Below are 13,447 nucleotides of genomic sequence, written 5' to 3'. Positions count from 1 at the left end.
AGAATAGAGTACCAAGAGATAAATCCAGCTACTTACCATTATTTGATCTTTGACAAGCCAATTAAAAACATTCAGTGGGGAAAAGATTCCCTATCTAACAAATGGTGCTGCGTGAACTGGCTGGTGATCTGTAAAAGACTGAAACTGGACCCACACCTTTCACCATTAACTAAGATAGACTCTCACTGGATAAAAGATTTAAACTTAAGACATGAAACTATAAAAGTACTTTAAGAAAGTGCAGGGAAAACTCTTGAAGGAATTGGCCTGGGTGAATATTTTATGAGGAGGACTCCCCAGGCAATTGAAGCAGCATCAAAAATACACTACTGGGACCTGATCAAACTAAAAAGCTTCTGCACAACCAAGAACATAGTAAGTAAAGCAAGCAGACAGCCCTCAGAAGGGGAGAAAATATTTGCAGGTTATACCTCCGATAAAGGTTTAATCACCAGAATCCACAGTGAACTCAAACATATTAGAAGAAAAGAACACGTGACCCCATCTCAGGGTGGGCAAAGGACTTGAAGAGAAACTCTCTAAAGAAGACAGACGCACGATCTACAAACACATGAAAAAAAGCTCATCATCCTTAATCATCAAGAGAAATGCAAATCAAAACTACTCTGAGATATCACCTAACCCCAGTAAGAGTAGCCCACATAACAAAATCCCAAAACCAGAGATGTTGGCATGGATGTGGAGGAAAGGGCACACTTCTACACTGCTGGTGGGAATGCACACTAATACGTTCCTTCTGGAAGGATGTTTGGAGAATACTTAGAGACCTAAAAATAGACCTGCCATTCAATCCTATAATTCCTTTACTAGGTTTATACCCAGAAGACCAAAAATCACAATATAACAAAGACATCTGCACCAGAATGTTTATTGCAGCCCAATTCACAATTGCTAAGTCATGGAAGAAGCCCAAGTGCCCATCGACCCACTAATGGACTAAGAAATTGTGGTATATGTACACCATGGAATATTACGCAGCCTTAAAGAAAGATGGAGACTTTACCTCTTTCATGTTTACATGGATGGAGCTAGAACATATTCTTAGCAAAGTATCTCAGGAATGGAAGAAAAAGTATCCAATGTACTCAGCCCTACTATGAAGCTAATTTATAGCTTTCACATGAAGGCTATAACCCAACTATAGCACAAGACTATGAGGAAAGGGCCAAGGAAGCGGAAGGGGGGAGGTTAGGGAGGAGGGAGAATAATGGGTAGAATGGGTACAGGCGAAACTTACTAAAGGCAGAATACAAATGTCTACATGCAATAACTAAGAAAATGCCACGAAGGCTACGCTGAACAGTTTGATGAGAATATTTCAGATTGTGTATGAAACCAGCACACTATACCCGTTGATTGCACTAATGTACACAGCTATGATTTAACAAAAAAAAAAAAAATAAATAAACAAAGAATCAAAGTGCTATATAACCATGTTAAACAAAAGGACCAAACAAAAAAGCAGCTAGTGGACCCCTCCCAATGTAAAGTACAAGGATGTGAGCCAATGTGAGACAAACACCGATGATACAGAGAGTAAATGTGCACACGCCTCATAACAGCAAGTATTTTTGTAAGATATTTTAAGATGTTATCTATGTCAGTAATAGGAAAAAAACCTGTTAATAACAGTAGAATAAAATTAATAAGATGTACAAGACCTGTACCCAACAGCAGTAACACATCAATGAGAGCATCTGTCTTGGTGTGACTTCATCTTGTCTTAAATACTCTAGCTTCATCTCCTAGTTTTTTAAGTTGTGTATTTAATTCTCACACTGGGCCACTGCTGGCTTTTGTGCTGCCTGGTGTACATGAGAAATACTTTGTCAAGTCCCACTAAAATAAATTTTTTTAAACGCTGAGATTTTGGTTGGGTTTTATGTGGATCAATTCATGGGCATTTGACATTGCTAAAATACTATAGATTCTAATTGCTGAGCAAAGTATGTTCTATTTATTTAGAATTTTAGAATCAGCTTGTCAGTTTCCATGAAGAAGTCAGATGGAATTGTGAGAGGGACAATGCTGACTCTGTGATGACTTTGGAAGCACTGTCTTTGTACCAATATTAACACGTCATGCCACAAACATACTTATGGTTCAACAATGGTACAAGTTTAACAGTTCTTTTGCTAAATTTATTAAGTTCTGTATACAATTATAAATGTTTTTCATAGTTCTTTATGCCCTTATTCCGTCTTATTTGCTAAGTGGCAAATTTTTTCATTTTTCCTTCCCCTCCAGACACAGCAACAGGAGAGCTGGACCTGTGCCATTTCGACGTGACACTGTGTACAGTGTGCAGTGGCCGCGTGACCATCACCCCCTCAGGACAGCTGCCTACTTCTGAACGTTGGCTGTCACGAATGACGAGACACCAATATTTCTGTGCAGGTTTTTCTAGCAATGTAAGTTAACACTGCTCTGAGATGAAGGTCCAGGACTTCAACTTCCAGTCATAAGACAGTTGCATATTTAGATCTTTAAGAAACCATCCAACAATTTTTCAGAATAACTGCACCACTCGGTATTTCCACAAGGAACACGTGAACGCCCCACTTCTTCACCCTGCTGCCGATACCTGCTGCCTTCCCCACTCATCCAGGTCAGCCTCTCTGACACTCTGAACTGCATTTCCTGACGACTACCAGTGTGGAATGTCTTCTCATATGCTTAAATTCTATCCGTAGACCTTTGGCAAAATGTCTCTTAAGTCTTTTACCCATTTTCTAATTTGAATTTTTTTTTAGTTTGGAGTTTTTACATATTCTAGATACAAATATTTTTCAGATACATGATTTGCAAATATTTTCACCCAACCTGTGGCTTGTCTTTCATCATAGTCACAAGGTTTTCTACAAAGCACATTTTTTTTTTAATTTCAATGAGATTACGGCACTACAGTCTTTTGTTGGGTGTGACCCTCTTGTTGACCTATGGGTAGCCAAGCCCCATTCTTTAATTTCTCTGTCACCTTTGTCTATTTCTGGGTTCTCTGTTCATTAATCTTTGTTTCTATCCTCTTTCCACACTATGTTGATTAATGTAGCTATATAACATGTCTTAACATCAAGAAAATTCCTTATTTTACCAAGTCCCGACCCTGTACTTTTCCAAATCCGACAAGATTACCTATGGCAGCAAGGCACTGGGCTCACACCTGTAATCATAATGCTCTGGGAGGACAAGCGGGGGTGGACTGCTTGAGCTCAGGAGTTCAGGACCAGCCTGAGCAATAGCGAGACCCTGTCTTTACTAAAAATAGAAGAAACTGAGGCAAGAGGATTGCTTGAGCCCAAGAACTTGAGGTTGCTATAAGCTGACACTACAGCACTCTAAACAGGGCAGAGTGAGACTCTTCTCTCACCAAAAAAAAAAAAAAAAAGTCTTTGTTAAAATAAAAAACTTTGCTGGAATTTTGACAGGAACTGTATTAAACCTACAGATTTTTGGAAAATGGTGGGATGTGGAGTGTTCTAATCCACAGTGTCTACTTCCTCAGGTTCTTCTTAGATGACTTTCACTGACAGGCTGTGGATCACAGCACACCTAAGACCTCCTTCTCGTAGCATGACTGTGAGAGTGCTACCTCTGGAACTCGTTTCCACATGTTCCCAGTCACGATACAGAAATGGGGTTAGTGTATGCATGTTGATTTCAGAACTTGCCACCTTGATAACCTAATTACAGGAAGCTGTTTATAGATCTCTTGGGATTTTCTACATACACAATCATGTCATCAGCAAATCAAGACATTTTCATTTCTTCTTTTCTAATCTGTACGTCTTTAATTTCTTTTTCTTGCCTTACAGACTAGAAAGGCCAGTTGAGGATGTTCTCACAGAAGAACATTCTGTCTCACGCCACTGAGTGAGATGTCAGATAACAGGTTTTCGTAAATGCTTTTTTAACAATACATGGTTATGGGCAGTGCCTTTGACTCTGTGAGTAGAGCACTGGCCCCATATACCGAGGGTGGCAGGTTCAAACCCTGCACTGGCCAAACTGCAACAAAAAAATAGCTGGGCATTGTGGCGGGCACCTGGAGTCCCAGCTACTTGGAAGGCTGAGGCAAGAGAAGAGCCTAAGCCCAGGAGTTGGAGGTTGCTGTGAGCTGTGATGCCACAGCACTCTACCAAGGGCGATAAAGTGAGACTCTGTCTCCTAAAAAAAAAAAAAGATTTAATCAAATGCTCTTCTCTGTAACAACTGCTGTGATTGGGCAACTTTTCATTCTGTTAACAGAGTAGGGTCAACCTCCTGACTTTAAAGTGCTGGACCAGACTTTTGTTCCTGGAATAACCTCCACTTGGTCACGATGTGCATGTATAACCCTCTTTATATACTGCTGGTATCAATTTGCAAATGTTAAAAAGACTTCTGTGTAGATTTTCATGAGACTGGGCTGTAGTTTTCTTGCTTTTTTTTGGTGTTGGGATTAAGATAATCTGGCCTCATAAAATGAGTTGTGTGGTGGTCCAGCCTCAAGAATTTTCTAGAAACACCTGTGTAAAAGTGATAATAAGTTCTTGTTAAAGGTTTCAAGGAATTCTCCAATGAAAATATCTGGACCATGATATTTCCTTCTCAGAGATTTTAAATTACTAATTCAGTGTCTTTCCTGATTATGGTACCATTCATGTGTATTTCAAAAAACTGACTTTTTGCAGTTTATGGTTTCAGAGCTGGTTCGTTTCATCTACCCATGAGAATTTATGACCATAAAGTGTGTAGTATTTTTTAACTATCTTCTTGATAGCTACAGAATCTACAGAGAAATCTCCTATTTAATTACTGATATTGGTGACTTGTGATATCAATTTTTATTCTCATCAGCCTTGCTAGAGGGTTATCAGTTTTATTAATTTATTTAGATGAACCAGCATTTGCTTTCATTGATTTTTCTATCTTCCTATTTTCAATTTCTTTGTCTTCTGCCATTTATTACATCCTTCTTTCTGCATGTCTTGGTTAAATTTTGCTCTTTTCCTCTTAATATCTGGAGGTAGAAGTTCAGACAACTGACCTGAGACCTCCGCTGGCTCCTCTGCAGACACGGGTTTAACAGAATCAGAATCCCTTGCAGCACTGCCCTCTCACACACCACCAACTTCAGAACCTCGTACTTTCACTTTCATTCAGTTGCAAGTATTTTTGGTCCCCCAGAGACATGCTACTTGTTGCATAAATTAAAATTAATTCAAGGCGTGCTGTTCACTTTCCATGTGTCCTAGAGTCTTCCTGCTGCTCTTCTGGTACTGACTTCTGACTGAATCATTAGGGGAGAGGACACTCTGCATGGCTCCCGTTCTTCCGTCTGCTGCCGTGTGCCTCACAGCACGTCTGGGGTCCGTCTTGGAGAGTGCCCTAGATGCGCATCAGGCAGCCCCTGCTGCATGTGGCAACTCTGACCTACTGATTTCCAAATCTCAGCCAACAAGATGCTTCTCTTGGGTTGACTGTGAAGCTGGAGAGGGGAGTGAAGCGCCTATCCATTCACCATCAGCCCACGGCTCCCCTTCACCCTCCCAAGCCACTGTTCTCCTCATATTTTACAACTACTGACATCCGAAGCACTGGTCCATAGGTGATTGGCACTTTTCTATTAAATATCCATAAAATGAACACTGATACACTAATTTTAATTTTATATTAACAGAATTAGAAGAACCATCCCGTGATATAAAGTCTAGATAGAAAATCTAAGTATTAATTTCTAAATAGAAATATGATCAAATAAAAGAGAAAAACTTTTCTGATTAGTGCTATCTGTTGCCAGAATTCTTAAATAAAAGGACAAAGCATATGCTACCAAATCTCTCTCTTTTTTTTTCTTTTTTTGAGACTGGTCTCACTTTATTACCCTGGTGGAGAACTGTGGTATCAAAGCTCATAGCAACCTCAAATTTTTGGCTCAAGTGATCCTCCTGCCTCAGCCTCCCAAGTAGGTGGGATGACAGGTGCCCACCAAAATGCCGGAATAGTTTTCCTATTTTTAGTCAAGCTGGTCTCAACCTCCTGAGCCTCCCAGAGTGCTGACATTACAGGCCTGAGCCACTGTGCCTAGCCTGCTACCAAATCTTTGCTACTTTTTCATGAGGATTTTATCAAGTGGCAAGACAAAACTTTTTATCACCACAAACCACAGAACAGGTATAACAGCCATCACAGACCTCCTACAGGTTGGGCATCCTTTACCCAAAATGCTCAGAACCAGAGTGTTCACATTAGGTACTTCAGACTTTGGAATATTTGCACTGTAATTACCAGTTGATCCCAAATTTGAAAATCCCAAATCTGAAATGCTCCAATTAGCACTTCCTTCGAGAATTTTGTCAGTACTCAAAGAATCTCAAATTTTAGAGCATTTCTGATTTTGGATTTTAACATTTAGGATGCTCAACCTGTACTAAACATTTATTATTTCACAGCAGTTACTGGAAATTGTTTCTAATTTCTGAATATTCAGCTTTAGGCGAGTAAATGCATGGGAAAATTTTGTACGAAAATGAATATTAAACTGGCAATGCAGAAAAGTGAAGTGGCTGAGGGACAGCACCACCCCTCAGTGTGGGACATCTCCTTCAGGTTAATTTAGTGAAAATAGTTTTAAATTCTTCTCATTCTTACCAAATCATTAACTTTTCAGGATATGTACTTTAATTTGGGCGCAGGGCACTCACATGGCTCAGCCCTGCCCAGGACCCCGAGGGAGCTTGCATCAGCCGTCCTGGAGCCTGGAGACGCCAGCAGCCTCACAGGGACTTAGAGCCAGAAGACCCAGCCACACCCTCCCCAGACAGCTGTATTATCCTAAAGAGAGGGCACTGACATGCACACGCACCAGGGACATGCCCTGTGACATGGCATGGGGACAAGGTGCTGCCCCTCAGTTACACTGCAGACCCTGGGCAGCCCTGACAATGTCTAAGCCTGGCCTCTGCTGTTTTTGTCACAGATTCTTCCTACACTTTACCTAAATTTCTTTTCTAATGCTCTTTTATTGCTATTTACTTTTCCCTCTTTAAATTTTTAAACCTTAAGAATTACATCCAAAAATGAACATAATATATTACCAATACTATATGTGTAATATAACCACATCCAGCCTTCAGGATCCCTGGGCTCCACATTCATGGGGATTCAACCAACCACAGATTGAAAAATATTTGAAAAAATAAAAATAACGATGTAACAGTCAAAACTATAAATTAAAAAATACAGTATAACAACTATTTACATAGCATTTAAGTTGTATTTGGTATTCTAAGTAATCTAGAGATGAATTACACAGGAGAGTGTGTATGCATGTCCTATACAATCCTATACAAGGGACTTGAGCAACTCTGGGTCAGACATCCTCAGGGCCCTTGAACCAGCCCCTGTGGCCAGTACTGGGGGCAGCTATATCTGTACAAGGAAATCCTGACCACTGAAGCACCGTGCCACAGACAGGCTCCGACGCAGCTCTGTGACCATATGAGAAAACCCTGACAATACATCATTAAGCAGCTACTATGTACCTTATTTTAGACAAAATATGACTTTACTTGTGCACCTTGAAATAAAGCAAAACAGACAGCCTATCCAAAAACCTAGATTTTTCTCCACATACATCAAATCTTACACAAGGCTATTAGGATTTAAAATATATGTCTCAAACAATTTCCTTCAAATTCAAAAGATATACTTGCCATCAGGCTAAATGTCAATAATTGTTATATATAGGTTTTAAATATATTAAAAATACATCAACCTTTTCCACTATGATGAGGTCTCCAACTTGTATGTCTGAACTCTTAACTTGCACTTGACCTTAAAAAAAAAAGAAGAAGAAGTATAATCAACTCGAGGAAACAATAGCATAACAAGAGTTTAACTTTCAATTAAAAAATAATTACTTCAGAAATAACTTTAATGGAAAAAAATACTTCATAAATTTCTCTATACTTACACTTTCAGAATAAATTCCAGCTCGACAGTCACTGATAATTAACTTCTCTTAGTAAACATCCAAGCACAAATAAATAACTGCTCCCCAGTAAAAAGACAAAAAAGCCATCTACGACAAACCCACAGCTAATAACATACTGAATGGAGTAAAACTGAAAGCTTCTTCACTGAGAACTGGATCCAGACAAAGATCACCATTACTATTCAACATAGTGGTAGAAGTTCTAGCCAATGGATTCAGGCAAGAGAAGGATATAAAAGGCATTCAAACGGTGGCAGAGGAGGTCAAACTCTCACTCTTTGCTGACAATATGATCTTAGGAGAACCCCACAGACTCAAGCACAAGACTCCTGGAAGTGATCAAAAAATACAGTAACGTCTCAGGGTAGAAAGTCAATGTCCACAAATCAGTAGCCTTTGTATCAAAGATAACATAATTCCCTTCATAGTATCTTCAAAGAAAATCAAATACCTAGTAATATAACTAACAAAAGAGGTAGATTCTCTATAAAGCGAATTATGAAAACCTAAGAAAAGAAATAGCTGAGTACATTAACAAATGAAAAGATATACCATGCTCTAGGCTGGGAAGAATCAACATTGTTAAAATGTGTATGCTACCCAAATCAATCTACAGATTCAAAGCAATCCCTATTAAAATATCAACATCGTTCTTTGAAGAACCAGAAAAATAGTCCTTCATTTCGTATGTAACCATAAAAACACCCATACAGCCAAGGCAATTTTTAGTGATAAAAACAAAACTGGAGGTATCACTCTACCAGACTTCAGGATATATTATAAAACACAATGGTAAGGGCAAAAAAAACAGAGACATAGACATTTGGAATCAAATAGAAAACCACGAGATAAAACCAGTCTCTTATTGCCATCTGATTCTTGATAAACCAAACAAAAGCATACACTGGGGAAAAGAACCCTCATTCAATAAATGGTGCTGGGAGAACTTGATAACTACATGTAAAAGACTGAAACTGCACCCACAGCTTTCACCACTTACAAAAATTGATTCAAGATGGATAAAATATTTAAATCTAAGGCAGAAAAGGATAAAAATCCTAGAAGAAAGTGTGCGAAAAACACTTGATGATGTTGGAGCGCGGAAAGATTTTACGAAGAAGACTTCTGTGGCAATTGCAACCACAACAAAAAAAGAAAACAAATGAGACTTAATTAAACTGAAAAGCTTCTGTACAGCTAAGGACACAACAATCAAAGCAAACAGACAACCTTCAAAATAGGAAAAGATATTTGCATGTTATGAATCTGATAAAGGCTTGATAACTAGAACATATAGAGAACTCAAATTAATCAACAAAAGAAAGAACAAACAATCCCATCCATCACTAGGCAAGAGTCATGAATAGAACCTTCTCTGAGGATGACAGACGAATGGCTAACAAACATGAAAAAAATGCTCATCATCCCATCAGAGAAATGCACTCTGAGATATTATCTAACCCCAGGAAGATTAGCCCACATCACAAAGTGCCAAAGCTGCAGACGGTGGCGTGGATATGAAGAGATGGGAACAATTTTACACTGTTGGTGGGACTGCAAACTAATACAGCCTCTTTGGAAAGAAGTATGGAGAATCCTCAAAGAACTCAAACTAGACGTTCCATTTGATCCCATAATCCCACTACTAGGCACCTACCCAGAAGAAAAAAAATCATTTATCATAAAGACATTCACTACACAGCTTATCACAGACCAATAATTGCTAAGATGTGGAAACAACCTAAACATCCATCACTCAGGAATGGATTAACTGTGCTATATGTACACCATGGAATACTATTCAGCCATAAACAGATGGAGATTTTGTATCTTTTGCATTAACCAAGATGGAGCTGAAACACATTCTTAGTAAAGTATAACAAGAATGAAAAAACAAGTATTCAATGTACTCAATACTAATATGAAGCCAATAGATGATCTAATACATGCCCACATAAGAGAAAAAAGTCAATTCAAGTTGGGAGGATGGCGAATGAGGGAGGGGTACAGGGGGGAATCTGGGGTACATGCTCTTAATGGGCACTATGTAGGGTGTATGGCACACCTTTTGGATGCCAAGACACAATTACAAGAGGGACTCTACCTAACAAATTCAAATATTGTGACCTGGTGGTTTGTACTCTCACATTAACTCGGAAGAAAAAAAAAAGGAATTAGGGATGGACTTTGGAACATTTTTAAAATAAAAATAAATTAAAAGGTCAGAATTAACAAGGTGGTGGGGTGCAATGGCTCACACCTATCATCCCAGCACTTTGGAGTCCACAGTTATAGAATCATGTTAGGCTGGGAATTTAAGACCTGTCTCCACCAAAAAAATAAAAATAAACAGGCAGGTGGCACAAACTTGTACTCCAGCTACTTAGAAGGCTGAAGTAGGAGAATCACTTGAGCCCTGGAGTTTAAGGCTGCAGTGAGATATAACCACAACACTGCACTCCAGCCTGGGAGACACAGCAAGACCCTGCTCTCTTCAAAAACAAAAACAAAGGCAACAGGGTGCAACGGCACACATCTGTAATCCTAGCACTCTGGGAGGCCAAGGCAAGAGGACTGCTTGAGGTCAGGAGTTCAAGACCAATGTGAGCAAGAACAAGAGCCCATCTCTACAAAAAATAGAAAGATTACACTGTCATTGAGGGCACCTATAGTTCCAGCTACTCAGTAGTCTGAGGCAGGAGTATCACGTGCGCCCAGGATTATGAGCTGCAGTGAACCATGATAATACCACGGTGCTCTAGTGTGGATGAGAGTGAAACCCTGTTTCAAAAAGAAGAAGAATTTTAACAAGGTATAAAGTATATAATGCAAGGTATAGATAAATATGACTCAAAGATGCTAAAGTACACAGGAATTAAGACCGTCTCCTTTTGGACCTTATATGGGTAACATTTCTTTTCAGCAAATCAGATGGAACATAAAAAATATCTCACACAAGTTAAATAAGGTTCAAAAACAATAGACTTTGTCTCACTCGTGTCTGAATACATGAAAATGTGTTAAACAAAATGCCAGAACTAGTCCAAGAAACAGCTATTTGAAAAACATCATCATGATCTGTATAGAGCAATCAACACACAATAAATTCACGTTTCATCCCTCAATAGGGACTACCAGGTCACCTTTAGAGTGGCATCTGAAATATATACTAATGGTCCTTGACACAAGTCAGCCCTGCTGAGATTTGGTGGCTAAATAAAACAAAAACAAACAAGAAAGCTCTGAATTTATCCTATCTCTCTGGAACACTACCATGATCTCCTAAGATGCAAACCTCACTAGCTGGGTGTGCCCAGGAGTCTGAGGTTACAGTGCGTCAGGAGTATACCACTGCACTCCAGTCTGGATCACAGAATAAGACCCTGTCTCAAACAAAAATAAATAAATGCAAATTGAAATAAATAAATAAAAAGCAGAGTTCAGAACCAAGTCAAGTTTCAACTTCATGAGACTATCACAGTGCTCACGCACAGCAGGTGCTTTGTAAACACCTGATGACAATCACCTAGTGGCTCGAACACACCATGAAGAACCAGGGCCACAGCTGGGAACGCGCCAGATTGGAGTCAGAAAAATCTGGGCCCAAGCATTAGCTTTTCCCAGAACTACATGACTGGGGGCAAGCGAGTCAGCATATGCTGGTTTTCTAGCCCGCAGCTTGGAGACAATGCCAACACTGCCCTGGATGGCCACAGCTCTGACAGTGAGTACCTGAACTCACCTGACACACAAGAGGTCACAGTGGCTACAATGACCATCACATACAGGTAAAATATCATCAGCAATGATGGCTGATTTTTTTTTTTTTTTTGAGACAGAGTCTCACTTGGTTGTCCTCGGTAGAGTGCGGTGACATCACAGCTCACAGCAACCTCCAACTCTTGGGCTTAGGCGATTCTCTTGCCTCAGCCTCCCGAGTAGCTGGGACTACAGGTGCCCGCCACAACACCTGGCTATATTTTTGTTGTTGTTGCGGTTTGGCCGGGGCCAGGTCTGAACCTGCCACCCTCGGTATATGGGGCCAGTGCCCTACTCACTGAGCCATAGGCGCTGCCCAATGGCTGATTTTTTCAAAGGATAAATTTCCATTTGCAGTTAAAATAAACTGACTGCATTTTATTTTTCAAGTACTTTGAGTCAAATCCCACAGAAATTCAAAGACAAAATAGAAGTATGTCTATATTCTATTCCATTTTTAGGTGAAACCAGCAAAACACAAAATTAGTCATTTTAAAGTGAGCAATTCAGTGGCATTTACTATATTCACAATCCTGTGCAACCAGCTCTGCCAGTTCCAAAGCGTCATTGGCAGCCTCTACCTGACAAGTGGGATCTCCCTGGCCTCTTCTCCCACCAGGCAGCAGCCACCACCCATCTGCCACCCAGCCCACCTGTTCCAGGCATTTCACACTATAAGATCACAGCCTGTGTGACCTTTGCATCTGGCTTCCTGCACTCAGCATGACACCTCTCAGGCTCAGCATGTTAGTGCGTCAACCCTAATGACTGGACGCTGGGTGACCCCCATTGCAGGACCTTGCCACCCACTCGCCTGGTGATCTGTCCATCTGCTGAGGAGCATCTCACTGTCATCAGCTTTCAGCTATTGTAAATAGGGCTGTAACAAACATGGGTAAACATTTGCTTGGGTCCCTGCTTTAAATTCTAAGTTTAATTATTTGAAACATTATAAAAATGTTTTCCATGTCTGCTGCTCCATTTTACATTCCCATAAGCAATGCACAGGGATTCCATTTTCGCCAGACCCTGGCACCTGTTACTGCACGTCTTTTTAAATGACAGGCACTGATGGTGTACAGCAGGATCTTCCCTGGTCTTGATCTGTATTTCCTTCCGGACTAATGATGCCGACTGAGCACTGTTCCACATGCTTGTTGGCCATCTGTACATTTTCTTTGGAAAAATGTCTATTCTGCCTATTTTTAAACTGGGTTATCGTTTTTGTTATTGAATTGTGGAAGTCCTTTACATATTCAGGATATGGACCATTATTAGACATACAACTTACAAATCTCTCCTCCCATTCTATTCATCTGTTTGTTTTCCTGATAACAAAGCCCTTTAGAGTGCACCTAAATTTAGAATTTAGAATTACCAGTTGACAGATTTTTCTCCCACCAGTTTTAAAATGTTCCTGCTCTCTTCGCCCTTGATGGCTTCTGAGGAAACCCCACGGAGGACCCATCCCTTGTATGTGGCCAGTAGCTTCTCCCTTGCTGCCCTCAGGGCAACCTCATGGCCTCTGAGTGTGGATGTTCAGTCGTATGTCTCAGCATGGCTCGTTCTCTGTTGATGCTTCTTGGAGTTCACTGAACTTAGTGAATGTATAGATTCATGTCTTATCAAACTTGGGAAGTTTGGGGCCATTATTCCTTCAAATCTTCTCTCTGCCCCTTCTCCCTTCTC

At 40.1% G+C, this 13,447-nt stretch overlaps 1 protein-coding gene across 6 annotated transcripts in view; it reads right to left on the bottom strand.

Annotated features, from left to right (window-relative positions):
- The window catches only part of ATP9B (ATPase phospholipid transporting 9B (putative)), a 267,517-nt gene that overhangs the window by 199,475 nt on the left and 54,595 nt on the right, over positions 1-13,447 (bottom strand). For 5 of the 6 annotated variants that reach the window (XM_053571330.1, XM_053571333.1, XM_053571334.1 and 2 more), the window contains exon 6: positions 7,781-7,839. The exons of the other annotated variant lie outside the window; for it this stretch is intronic. In XM_053571330.1, coding sequence (XP_053427305.1) covers positions 7,781-7,839 — 59 coding nt within the window. The remainder of the gene's footprint in view (positions 1-7,780; positions 7,840-13,447) is intronic. 6 annotated transcript variants of the gene reach the window in all.

Source organism: Nycticebus coucang, chromosome 19, assembly GCF_027406575.1.
Source record: "Nycticebus coucang isolate mNycCou1 chromosome 19, mNycCou1.pri, whole genome shotgun sequence".
Classification (NCBI taxonomy): domain Eukaryota; kingdom Metazoa; phylum Chordata; class Mammalia; order Primates; family Lorisidae; genus Nycticebus; species Nycticebus coucang.
Note: the sequence above shows the minus strand (reverse complement) of the source record. Positions and strands in the feature narration are given on the sequence as shown.